The sequence below is a fragment of the Achroia grisella genome, unplaced genomic scaffold, assembly GCF_030625045.1.
Source record: "Achroia grisella isolate CSIRO2021 unplaced genomic scaffold, CSIRO_AGI_Agris_v1 utg1186, whole genome shotgun sequence".
Lineage (NCBI taxonomy): Eukaryota > Metazoa > Arthropoda > Insecta > Lepidoptera > Pyralidae > Achroia > Achroia grisella.
In genome coordinates, this window is record NW_026712592.1 from 471444 (window position 1) to 486271 (window position 14828).

Below are 14828 nucleotides of genomic sequence, written 5' to 3' on the forward strand. Positions count from 1 at the left end.
CGTACCTGGTTATGTAAAAATTTTAATTTAAAAGCTAAATTGATTGATTAATTTTCTTCCGACTACCAAAAGATAGGCAATAATATTTACTACTCGATATTCATTCAGTAAGTTTCGTTTTAGACATTCGACTTCGAAAGAATAAATGCGACACTCAGTAAAGTTTTAGTAAGTTACGCTGAGTGTTTGAATGGCTTCTCACAAGAACGAATGATGACTCAGATCGTAAATTCTGAATATAGTAGAGTACCTACCGACAAATAAGACACTAAAACAAGTTCTGGTATAACGATATTGCAGAATAACAAAATGTGATAATGTTACATACCTAGTTATTAGTTGTTTAGTATCTCTTATTAACAATCTTTAAATATTTCGTTAATTGTAAATATATAATGGTTTTTAATTATTACTATCAGTGAACTACAGACAAAAAAAAACAAAATAATAATCAACAAATGAAGATATTGTAAAATACAAATAAAAAATATTTTCTATGCCCTCAAATTAACAATAAAACTCCTTCGTTTGGAACACTGTTAAAAAAAATCAAATTGACAATCAATATCGGTCCAGAATATTCTGAGTATTTTGGGATTGTTCAGAAAATATAATTTGCTACAAAGCGTAAGTATCGATAATATTTCATTCCTGTTAATTAATCGTTCATAGCTTAATATGTATAACGATATAGTAATGTCTACAACTGTGCTGTCACTTTAGTTCGTAGTAAGATATTTGCACAAGAACTAAAGTAAAAAGAAGTATTTATTTTTCAATTAGTCCAAAAATTGTTTATAGAATTTTATATGCCAGTCTCAGAAAGGGTTAACCGACTTGAATAAAGAATTCAGTACTGTTTTTTTTTAGCTTTCCGTAGTATTTGTTCACAAATAATAAACGTGAATTTAATTTTATTCCGAATCCGTAGCCATGTACGAAGTTGCTAGCACAGTTGATATCTATATAAATCTATTATTTAGTTAGTAATTATCAGTATAATTTAAATTATACATTAAAATTATCGCTAATATCTGGCAGAGATCAGGGTCGCATTAGTTCAATGTAATGAAACCTATTGTGCGAAAGCTTTCGGAGCATAATTTATATGACAAGGCACTGCATTGAGGTCTATTGTATTGGATTGGAACTATGCCATATCAGACGCCTGAAGTCTGAAACTACCCGTATTAATAAACATAATTATGATGTTAAAATTATTAACTATTCAGAATTATTCTGTTTTATAAATCGTAGATATGTATATTTTATGTAAGTTACTTAATTATAAGTCACTAGTTGTGTCTTGAGACACTCTTTGTGTAAAACACACCATGTAACAATGTTAGCTATATAAAAGGGAAAGATTTTATAAAATCATTTAAGTATTTTAATAAGTCAATATTGTATAATATAAATATTAATAGATGTGGTGCTAACCATAAACACCCACGTTCCAGCCCTGTCTGTGCCACAGTAGAGATTTTGATATTTTTAGTTCATTTGATCCATAATAACAGCAGATAACTTATTTATTATAGCATTATTAGTTTCTCTGAATCATATTTTATTGTTATGGGACCTGTTGATGTTGATTTAAAACCTGTTAATTCAGTTGTGGTTATCTAATTAAACAAAATAAATAATTATACAGAAGTTTATTTGTATAGTCAAGTAATATAAATTTAAATTAAACAATTTTGTAATTTTTATTAGAGAGTAACGTCATACGATTTATATACATGTATTCTGAAATTATATAAACTCGGAAGAGGGCGTCAATATTCGCAACACAGCTTTATGCTTCTATAGATATCATCGTTTTTCAGTAATATCGAAAACATGTTTCGAGATTAAAAAAATATAATAAATGGCTATAGCGGGTATGATACAATATCCATATAAAATTTTCAAAACATGGCACTCATTTTCTCATATAGACACATAATTTATAACGTATTATGTATTTATGTATATACCTAAAATAATAAAAAAAACATTTTTAAACAATACAAAATAAGACAACTCTAGAATGCAATCTGTATCCGTATTGTGGTATATTCCCTCCATTGCATGGTCTGATTCCTACGTATAAACCAGAGCGGAACGAGAGCAAAGCTAACTATTTTCATTTTACACTGGCTACTGGATTGCATATTTCCTCAAAGGCATAATAGAAATTGTACCAATTTGTAGATTTTGATATTAATAACTAGCAGAGCATCGTCATTTCGCCGGAGTTGAATACATAGACTATATATATCCTATATCTATTAGGCATTATATAATGTACAATAAAGGTATTTCTTTCAAATCATAGCTCAAATGAAAACAAAATTCAATTATACATTTTATGCGTGAATCAAAAATCGTTATTTAATTGACATGTTTAAAAATACGTGTTAAGAAATGAACTATCATCAAGAAGAAGTACATTTATTAGGCTTAAATTAATCTGCATAATGCTATTTCTTTCTTATCCAATTTGATATATTTCATTATATACATATATTGATTACCAGGTTTATTTTATTACGAAAACATGATCTAATTTCTGTAGACGAAATATATTTAATTATTCAAACCTACATATGTAATCGTATTACAGAATGCCTAATATTATAATCAAACAACGATTAAACCAACCTAAAATAATATTAAGATAGTGTACAATAATATTTAATTATAATATCCTAACTTATTGCATTGAATATAATACACTATTTTGTTATATTAATAACGTTTTTATAAAAAGCTAATTGTGATCTATTTGTTTAGAAGCAAATTAGACCAGCTTTGAACTTGCATAATATACTCAAGTAGATATAAAATGCTTACGAAACAAATTAAATAAAAAAGGACTATCTATTGTAAGTACATTTAAAGTTAAATTATCCATTAATTATCCTAAGAAATTCTGAAAATTGTATAATATATAGGCTTCCGACAATGACCTGGTTCGTTGTATGAAAACAGGAGCTTACTTGGCCGAAATTATTCTTTTTATGGAAAGTGAAGTAGGAGTTGTTGTCGCCGTTGATGTGCTTACGTATTATAATATTATGTTATCTGTGGTATTATTATGTACTATTACAGGCACATACACCAATAAAGTCTATCTACAAAGCGTTTGTACTTAATGATATAAAACCGAGGTATGAATTTCAATTTGCATTTGTAATCATTATAATCTAATAATCAAAGAAGGACATATTTTATTTGTACTAAAATGCAATATATTTTTATATCACAACATAGTTTGTACATGCAATGAAAATTATCTGTAAGCTAAATTAAAATAAATTAATTATTACACTATATTATAATTATTATATTTTCATAAATTTACTATTCTCTCACGTATCTGCAGTTTTAATTTAATTTTGATGTTATTTTCTATTGATGGTAATTCTATTACTTAATAGAATAAAAGCTCAATGCAATTAGGAAAAGGTAATTTTGCAAGTGCTCGACAAATTAACTATTACTGGTAACAAAATATTACCGTCTCAGGAATAATGACAAAGAGGCAAGTCCAGACGGCAGTTTCGCAGTGGGCAGACTTCCAAAACCTGATTACATAGTTTATACTTTGGAAACGTTCCCAAGAACCGTAAACTATGTCTTGTCATATTCAGTTATCGATTACATTTTTTATCAAAACAATGTTGAGATTGTAACTACGAGACTGATTAAACGCGTTAGTACTACTAAATCTTTGAGGTTTGATGCATATATGTAAAGAATTGAATATCGAAGTCCTCTTATATTTGCATCATTTTTTTTATTTAATTGGAATGACAAACATAATAAATACGTAACGATGCCTGATGATTAGTGAAAAATATCGTTTATATATGACACGAACATTATTTGATATGATGCCCGTGGTACCCAGTGTTCTTGTGGTACCATTTAAGAGGACTAAGGTCATGTTACGCCTCATTTAATTTCACTACCATATCAAGTCAACCTAAATGCAAAGGTTTTTTCCAGTCGAAATAGCTGAGTATGAGTATATATGAGTACGCAGATAACTTCATATGAAAATTTCCTCATTTAATGCACGAAACATTCCAGATTTGTTGTCTATATATATATATATATATATATGTAGCCTAGTATCTATAATGCGCCGCTAACTCACTTCTCAGTTTGCCTTATGGTTGACTGGTAGAGAACGCCCTTAGGTGTTAAGTTCGCCATATGTACATTTATATATTGTATTTGTGCATTAAAGTTGAAATAAATAAATAAATAATATATATAATAATATATATATAATTGATACAAGAATTAATCAACAATAAACAAATTAATTGTCATAATTAAAGTCAGATTCAAATAGTTTCGACAAACTGCATGTATGTCAATTGTCGCCTTCATGATATACATTATCATATGTGTATGTGTCTATGTCCTTGTATATCTAGGAATTTATCGTATCCATTATTCTATTAGAGATACATTATTTTATTAAAGACGACACAAATTTTCATAATTACGTTTATTAACCAGGAGAAAATAAGACCAGATGTGCGGTTGACAACTTTAAATCGATTTCTAGCATTATTCACTTTTTAAAATTCTATCAAACTTTTAAAATCAGAAATAAATAATAATAATATAATTTACCACTTAAGACTTACAAAAACTCTATGAAATGATATCAAAACAATTTTTGTAGGGAAAATAATAATATACATTAAATCTTAATAATACATATTTATGTTATAATACAAATATTGTATATAAACATTATTCACTCTGTGCTGCTGCCACAGTAATACCGTTTATATTCAAATATGTCTTAATATCACATAAATCATGGAGGTTGGATTGCTATTATGTGTTGTAAAGAAAATGTAATTGAAATGCGTACCAATCCACTCAGAACTTGGCATATTTCTGGGACAATAGCTCGCTCCATTACGGAAAAATAAGGTTGTCGAAAGAACCTACCAGGAAAGAACTTTACCACAATACCTAAAGTACGGCCCAAGGCCAATGATCCTTAACTCCTTATTGCTACAGTAATAGTAGTAGTAAGAATTATGTGAACTGTTAGAAATGCAGCGTTATAATAAAATTATTTTTCAATATTATTTTCGACAAAACAATAAATGTAATTATTTGTGAAATGTTTATTTTTGTTTTATTATATATAAATTAAATTATATATTAATAATAATAATTATGTAATATAAATTATGTTTAATGAAGTATGTATTAAATAAGTATGATAATATACTATATTCCAATTTTAAATATGTAAAGTTTGTCATTATAAAATAAATCAGACTTATATGAAAGTATTACATAAACAATTTACATAAAATTATCTGATAGAATGAAAAATTTAGTTCTCACAGCCATCAAGTTGGAAGCACTTATTCTTATGACTACAATAAATGATGCGACGCCCTAGTGCAGAATAATCTTCAATATCACGCTTACTTACTTCCCTCGGTAAAAGCTGGAAGCTTAATGTATTTAAATCTAGTGAAAATTTGCTCCAAACCAAGTCTTACAAAGTTTGGAAAAAAAGTACAAAGATCGTTATCTATAAGCACTGCTTCTATCCCATTAATAAATGATGAGAAAATATTAAAATAGCTATTTCGCGAACATGGGTATTTATTGGTTAATACATAATGGGATAAAGGCTACTTCTAAACTTTTTTGCGAAAATTCGTTGCTCGAATCTCAGGAAGTGGCGCAGTATTATGCTTTATAAATTTAGAATAACGACGGAACATGTTAGATGATATTATGCAAGTTGGATAGATAGACTCGTGTATGATACTTTATCTACAGATAACTAGTAAATATGTTAATAAAATATACCATAAATAGTTACTATGCATTCTACGGCTATATTTTTATGAAGAATTTGATGTAATTATTACTATATGCTATACTATATAATAGCTTGCTAATGCAAAAGCAAGGTGAAACATAGTCAACTACAGCACAGTATGCAATTAATGAAATAATCCCTAAACAATCGCAAATGATACAATATAATCTAAATATGGAAAACAATATAGCTGTGCAATCTAGTTATTGATCTAAAGTGCATAGCGGTATATCCATGTGACATAAATATGGTTCGCTAATGGTTGTGTAGGTGCTGTGTATTGCTTGAGTAATGGGTTCCTTAAAGTGATGACAAAACGTTTTCTTTTAAAGAATCGAAACCCAAATTTCCTTAATGATACAGCGAAAAATGATGTGACGAATGAACAAAAAGATAATGATATCGTAAACGTACCTGTAGAACAGATCTTCACTATATCAAAGACACTCGACACTCAATGCCAATTTGTCAAGTTGCCAATAGGCGTGCTCAATGTATGATGACATTTCTGCTCGAACGAACGTGATGTACAGAAAACGATTTGTTCGTGAGAAGCGATATCGGTGCTAGGGATATAAGGGGCGTGGGGTAAGGCTAACTGTGGTCATTAGACGAAGCTATGTGGGGACGACACATTCGCGAACTACCAAATTACTTTTGTGAACCACAGGTACTGACTTTTCGACCGTACAACCTGATATAACAAACAAATACTAACTAAATTGTGTGTTGCCTGAAATCAGAACAAGGTTATATTACATCGTATAATTTTAATTGTCGAAACCTAAATTTAAGAAATTAAGTTAATAGGTTATATTTTCAAAATTGATTTCTTTTTTTTTATTTATCGTACTCAATGAGATTCGGTACACAAAAGGTTGTACAGCCGAGGGCAGCATTGGCGGTGCATAATTCAATAGTTTGAAGCCCACCGTCTTAACGTAGGTAACAGTATCTCCCGTAGCTTCAGTGAATGCACGTCTCAGTCGTGCCCGGCGGGTCTGCGACAGGGTTTGCGGACATAGAAGCAGCCCCTGTAGGTTAAAAACAGGAATCAAATCAAAGCACCAAATTTGATTTGATTTATCCAGGGAATCCCGTTTCAAGACCTACACAGCACTTACACCGCAACTGAAAAATGTATTCAGAATAAGACAGAATTGATGAATCTAATAAAAGGTTGGGACCTATGTTACAATAGTAATTAATATGTATAGGTAGTGGTGCAGGAAGATGTATGAAAGAAGATAGACAACAGATATGACAGGGAAATCATGTCTAATTATTATTATGAGTAATAAATAACTGAAATTTTATTTATGTTGTAAATTAATATTACATAGTCGATGTATTATATTGTACCTATATATGTATTATAAATTTACGTTTAAATTGAGACTGAAACTGTGCTTACTGAATTTATCCATTTAATATACCTACTGTTGTATGCTATATTAGAAAATTAAATGAGGCAAAAGATATTAAGACGAAGACTTATTCAGTTAAAACATTTGGTAAAGATTTCTTCACACTGCTGCTATATTATATATATATTTAATAATTGAAGTTTTATTTAAAAATACATAGGTTAATTTAAAAATTGATTTTTATATTTGTACAGAATTAAATTCTATTTTTAACCATGATAATGATGTGGTGTACATGATTACAATATATAAACATTAGTAAACGATTGGTTTGATATTAGCTTATTTAATTTGTATTTGACTAATATTGCTGTATCTCAACTTAGTTTAGGAACATTTAAATCTAATAATATATCTTATTGATAATTATAATTAATATTATTCATAAAACGATTATTGTTGGAAACTATTTTATATACCTTTTTTATTGTCTATATTTTTTATAATATTATATTGTTTTTATATGACATAAGTCAATTTTAATATACAAAAATATTCTACAACTATAACGGTGCCGTTTTACTTTTTGCTCGTCATCTTGGTCTCCATCCTACACAATTATATTATGATTTTTTTTTTGTTTAAAGTACTAGGTACCTTATTTTCTTTTCACTTTTTTGAATAAGTTTTTAAGCTGGAATGTTTAAGAAAAAGTAAATATTTTATAACAGCAACTCTTTGTTTGTGGAAAATAAAACCTATTAAGTAAAATGAGTTACAATCCTAAATAAATACTTAACGAAGTTAAGCAGCCACCTAATGAAGTCACGGACACGATTATTTTACTACTAAACCAGTTTGTTTAATTTCTGAAGTAAAATTATATAGGTAGGGGTATAACTAATTATTCGCAGTAATATGCAGATTATTGTGTACTGGAAGTAAACTCCTATTTTTTGATAAATCCACAAACAATATATACCAAATAGTCATTTTTAACAAATTAATGGTATTGGAAAATATGTGTAGCTATCCTTACCAAATGAAGCTAGTTAAAGTTTCCCCTGGTATTTAGTTAAGCAAAACCGCTTTAGCAATTACACAGCTGTTTTCTTAGAGCAATTCACTTAACGCTCTAATTAGATAGCCTTTTCTAAAGTGCTTGCAGAACTGTGTACTCAGCTCCTTTTATTACAAAGTCTCATGATAGAAATTTTTGATTCTAAAACGTTTTTCTTTTTCATCTCGTTGAAAAGATTATTCGCTTTTACTCTAAACACAACGTATTTTTTTTATGTAATTTAGAGTGTAACGGTTGTTATTTTTATGAGAACTAAGAATATAATTATTTCTTTAGTTTGGTTTTAGTTTAATGTTTCTAAATTCATGATAAATGATTCTAGCCAGTACATTTATAAGCCTTTCCACACATTGAACGTTGAGCAGTTTTACATGTAACGGTAGCGCCATCTAATGGTAGCTGAACTTACCTGTTTGAAAGGCCGCATCCCTCCATTTATGCGAAGGGAGTCTGCTGCGATGCCCGCTATGCCATCGCCTGGTTCTCTCAATTGACGCAGCGAGGCGCTGGGGTGATGGTGGGCGTGATGAGGGCAATGAGCAGCGCATGCGTTAGACTCCGGTTGCGAACTCTGTCGGATAATTCTAGTACTTGTTGCTGGTAGTAATAAAGCTGGGGGTTGTATCACAGGGCAAGTGCTAACAGCATGAAGTGAACTACAACCGCAAGTGTAGTGAACGGCTGAGCGAACACTTTCCCGTGAAACAGATCGCGCTAGTTGTAACGCCGATATGGGCGCTGTAGACTGCCTTCGTTCGCAAACGCGACATCTAGAATACGTGTGTGGAACTAATTGACAGGCGGTCACTGACCCCCTGTGAGAGCATGTAGCGATCGGCGATACAAGTGTCTGTGGGCGATCGGATTGATCTCGACACTGAAGTTCTATGTCAGGAACACTTCTTGCGGCAGCATCTTCTAATCTAATAGAAGCAGCACTTTCTTCACTGCCAGGGCCGCCCGAAAGTTGAGGCCGTAAATGAGTAGTACAGTCTTGTCTTTGTAATACTGGTTTAACGCTCCGATTCTCAGATGGCACAATAACCGTCACTGATGGCCCTGATACTATGAGACTGGCAGTCTCATCGCTGCTTCCATATCCAGAATTTGTAATAGCTTCTGTACTATCAGTAGTTGGAGCAGACATATTGTATAATCTGAAACCAATAAAAATGATTTATAAGAAAGGGGACTTTAAAAATAAGTAGTCAATTTTTATGATATGACCGTAATAAAGTACAGCAAAATTAATTTCTTTGTTGGCTAAAATGTACCATAAAATATGAGAACGAATATTTTTTATGAATTGTTAATTTAATTTTTCATTACTTGAGACGTGATAAAGTCATTTTTATTGTCTACTACCATCTATGTATTTCGTAAAGAAAACATATGCATAGGAATCGTAAATAATTTATGACTTTATTAAAAAACAATTCAATAATAACAATATATATTTCATATTATTATATATAATATAAACGCTATAGTTTGTAAGTTTTTATATAACACAGGGGACAAACGAGCATGCGGCTATCCATGCCAGTGATTACCGCCGCTCATGAGCACCCGCAACACCAGGGGAAAGACAAGTGCGTTCTCGACCTTTTAAAAAGGAATAAGCTCTTTTCTTTAAAGTTTCAATATCGTATCGGTTCGGAAATACAATTGCTGGATTCCACAATGAGGTTGTGCGTGGCAAAAAGTAGAAGACAGCCTTTCATCCAGATAATCAGGATGGTATTTTAGTTTCTGACGGGTGGTACGGTAGTGAAACTCAGCGGCTGGTATTAATCCGAATAATTCCTCAGAACACTCCCAGTGATATATGCGGTAGAAAATGCACAGAGAAGCAATATCTCCCGCAAAGCCAATGGGTCGAGTCTGTCACATAGACGTTGATTACCAATGATCTTTATCTGGCTGCTCGGTTCTGAATGCGGTCAGATGTAAGTAGCTAAGTGTGGATGATGGATGGATTTTTTACTTTATCACGCAAAAACTATTTGTAGATTTTTATGAAACTTTACAATAATATAGCTTATAGATCAGAATAACACATAGGCTAAAAATTTTATCCAGGTGAGACAGCGTGCACAGTTATTAATGTAATTATGAGCACTGCCGATTGAATCCGAATTAGCAAAAATAATGCGTAATTCGGTTATATAAAAACTGTAGTCGAATAGAGAAAACATTTTCTTATATTCAATTATCAAGCTACACACATCACTCTCAGTCGATTTTCCAAAATTCAACATTCTTTATAAATTACATTGTGTATGTTAATTACTCTATTTAGTGAGAAATGGTGGTAAAACAATATAAATTTCATATATAGAAAGATCGTAACTTTGTCTTATGTCTTCTTTTATAAATAAAAAAATATGTGAGACATTTTTAGAACACTGTGACATTTCTTTCACTGTCCCAGTAGACTAGACTAGGATTACCGTTCCTTTCGACTAAATCTGAAGGATTTTCGAAGTTCCGCAAATGAGCTCTGGGTAAAGAAAATTTATTGTGTATTTCTCAGAGACCCTAAGAAAATGAAAGATACAAAATAAATAATCCTAACCCTATTCTATGTTGACTTTTTTAGTGGGAGGAGACTTCAAGGCTCGAGTGTAGGTAAATGATGAGTTTAAAAAAAGAATAAAACTGAAGATATCTGTAATAATAGACGCCCACTGCTGTGTGCTACTATATTACTTGAATTTTACAAAGTTAAAAGAAAAATAAAAACTAAAAGAATTACGTGGTATGGGTATATTATACTTAACACGGATAGGACGTAATAAAAAAAATAGACAGATAAATAATTTATTAAAACATTGGAGTGTGTAATATCAATATAAAAAATAATGGTGAAATATTTATGTCTTTCAATGGAACTAATTTACCTAATTTTTATTATGATCTTATCGACTGATATTAAAAATATTATTGGTTATGTAGACACTTTTATATACGCAGACGAGACACCAGTGGAGCATAATAGAACGAGTATAAATATAGGTAAGTGTTATTCTATAGTGGCTGATTCACAAGGTATACTGGTCATAAGGAAAAAACTAGGAGAGGTAAAGTGGTAAACCTAAACTAATAGGACTGAACTAAACTAACATAGCCCCTTGTTTACATTACTAAAAATTCCCTCCACTCGCCTATTTTTATATTATGTTACATCATCACCGAAAAAAGTTAATGGTAATATATTTAATATATCTTTATTAATTAGAAATGGTATTCGTATAATCATATCATAACCATGTTGGCATGACTCTTGAAATTCACATTAATTAAATTCACCTCCACATTGCAAGATCAAACGCAAAAATAGGATTAAATTAGGTATATAACATGGTTATTTGTTGACAAGATACATATTTATTTGCATCTTATTTATATTTATATACGTATACATGTATTCCTATAACAACCTTTGAAATGTATGAATATATAATGCGCCAAAACAGTTCGAAAACAGGATTTCAGTAAAAATTGAATTTCTCTTACCCGACGAAAGGAAAATGGAATTTTGTACAGCGCGAATGATCTCGAGAGATGTGCGCTTTACAAATTTTATGCTTATACTATACTATATTTCTAATCATATAAAACATATGATTAGAATTTAGTACACAGAGGAAAGTATGAATATAAAGTATATTCCAATATTAGGTACACGGTTTTAGCCAAACAAATTTATAAAAAAAAACAGGAGTAAAAGAAACATTGAATCCATTAATAATATAACAAAGTAATAAAATTGTCACTAACTTTCAGTTATAGCCATATTTGAATGAAGTGTACCGTAAATTAGTACTTCGTGTACATTACATGTATGTCATAGACTAGTTAAAATGATTTATTTTTTGCTTTAAATTATTTGAATCAAATTAAATGTTAAATCATATATTTATTTATTAATAAATATTCATAGTCTTATATATATTCAAATAGAAGTTTGGCAGAATACCGTTAGAGAAATATATATATATATGTGTTATTTAACGTATTATAAAATTGATTTTAAACACAACCAAAAATATAACGATGTTTAACAAAATTTCTATAGATATGTTTGTGAAAGGTAATGTCTAAACGTATTCAATAAATAGAAATTGAGTTAAAGGATCATATGTAACGCAAGTACGGGTATTAAAGTATTTTTACAGCTGAATTTGTTACAACTTTCTAAAGATTGAAAGCGGCAGATCTGAAATCTTTATGACATGAGAGAAATAGAATATCACTTCAATTTTCTGTATGTTCTGTACTGTGTTCCTTAGAAATAGAAGTTTTAAAGCATACTTATATTTGATACATACTTCATTATATATTTTTCTATTTTCCTTTAAAATATTGTACGCTGATTTTCATTTATTATAGGTTGAATTTCAATGGTATCCGTAATACTTAATTTTAAAATATAAATAATATTAGCAATAATTTACAGCTAAGAAATTACAATATTTTCCAGATATTGAAATATTTATGAACACGTTTTAAGAAATAATTTGAAGAACCAACTAAATTGATATACGATAAATTTTCTTTCAAAATAGTTATTTAAATTGCCATAGTCGTTCATAAACTTGTAACTAATATTATATTTGTTAGATAAAATGTTATTTCTGATACTCGCACTAAAGTTCGAAATTTAGTTTAATAGTAACATACATAAACAATAAATGTAACGACAAAGTTCGTGGCTTATTAAACCAAACAATAATTATTTTATTCATATATTTGAATAATTATTATATTTAAAAGTTATATATCTATAAGTATTAGAAAGGTATACGAGTATTTTATGTATACCTAATTGTATTTGGCTTAGCTTAGCAAAGAGATTACTTAATTAAATATAAAAAAATAATTGCCGAATGTATATATAAGAACATCACCTATTTATATTTTGAATATATGTACTTTTCAGGATATAAGAAAATATTTGACTAAAATGGAAAGAATTACGTAACAACACTCTTTATGAAAAAAACTTTATAAAAAATAATAATAAGAGAGGTATACTTTTATAATTAAAGTATAGTATGCAAGTGTAAAATTTGAAACCTATATTGTCTGTAACATTTAAAAATATCAAAGGCATGAAGCTCCAGAAAAGAAAATGCATCGCAACACATTGTCTTTAAAATCTTTGTCTTCCTTAGAGTGCACCTACTTTTCGTCTAGACAAAACGTTATTTTACTCGACACTAACACGACAGAAGTCAAACAAAGTTGTCTTTCGTGTTCCATCAAAGATCTAATGCACTTCCAAGATTACACTTGACGCCGTAAAAAAGGAAAATTCCTTCACCTGAGTGCAGTGTCATGAGGGAATCCGTGCTATCTCAACTTAGATACCTACTACTAGTAAAGTAATTATAACAATAATAAATGTATTAAGCCACAATCATGCACAGATCTTATGTAAATCATTTTCATACACAATTTGTGATTGTATGAGCCTCGGAACTGAACTAGACACTAAGCCTGTAAACTAAACTCTCAGTTGTGCGGGTTTGCATAGGTTTATACAATAATGTTATGGTATCATCTTACGTAAGAATAGTAAATATATATAAATATGTATAGCAATGTTAGTTATATATATTGTTAAAAGTCGGAACACACGGAGGCATATGTAAATTTCCGAAAGAATTTTACTTTAAAAGTAAAAAGTTATAAACATACCTGTCCCATCAAATGCTGTTTTGCCTTATAAATTATTTCTGAATAGGACTACTATTATCATCTTAGATATAAAAAAATAGTTTACGAACTATTCTCATACCTACCATGCAATACAATGCATATACAACAAGAAGTTTGTAAAAATCTGTCAAGCTAAAGAATTAGATGATACACGAGATTTTTACATATTAAATTTCTTTGTTTCTTTTTTACAAATATTCATAAAGCTGTATTAGTGTTATATTTTTCTTATAAAATTAAATGGTCTCACTGATGTCTCCCACCAACGGTTTATTTTGTAAGTCGTGTACTTATTTAAAAGGTGTAGCAATAAAATTATACGATACCTTTAGAGTGGTGTAATACCTTAATCCTCAGAAACGGTAATATTTTCCTGTATCTCAATATGTAGCACGTAAAATCTGTTATACACACATACGTTTTCCTGTTAGGATTAACTTATTTCGGAGTTGACTATAATATAATAATTGCAAATATATAGTAAGGATTCTCATTATGTGACATAAATATCTACTGAGACCTAAGATACGTAAAAATATATATTTACCGTATACATATTCATATTTCTACTAATATCATAAAGGGAAAGTTTGTTTATAATATAATACATAACCTCAAAAAATATTTTACATGTTCTAAAATTTCTTTAACTGCTTTGTGAGAGAAAGCAGCATAAACTATATTTCACGCCGTGAGATATATATAGTATAATACAGTATAACACAAATATTCTGCTATTAACATATAACAAAGAAAAATACCGGTATTTTTCTCACAATTCCGAACAACAAGA

General features: G+C 29.6%; 1 protein-coding gene across 4 annotated transcripts in view; it reads right to left on the bottom strand.

Annotated features, from left to right (window-relative positions):
* Window positions 1-14828, bottom strand: part of LOC131853563 (small conductance calcium-activated potassium channel protein) — a 188505-nt gene that overhangs the window by 117244 nt on the left and 56433 nt on the right. For all 4 annotated transcript variants that reach the window (XM_059204513.1, XM_059204488.1, XM_059204505.1 and 1 more), the window contains exon 2: window positions 8718-9465. In XM_059204513.1, coding sequence (XP_059060496.1) covers window positions 8718-9455 — 738 coding nt within the window. In that variant the 5' untranslated portion in view covers window positions 9456-9465. The remainder of the gene's footprint in view (window positions 1-8717; window positions 9466-14828) is intronic.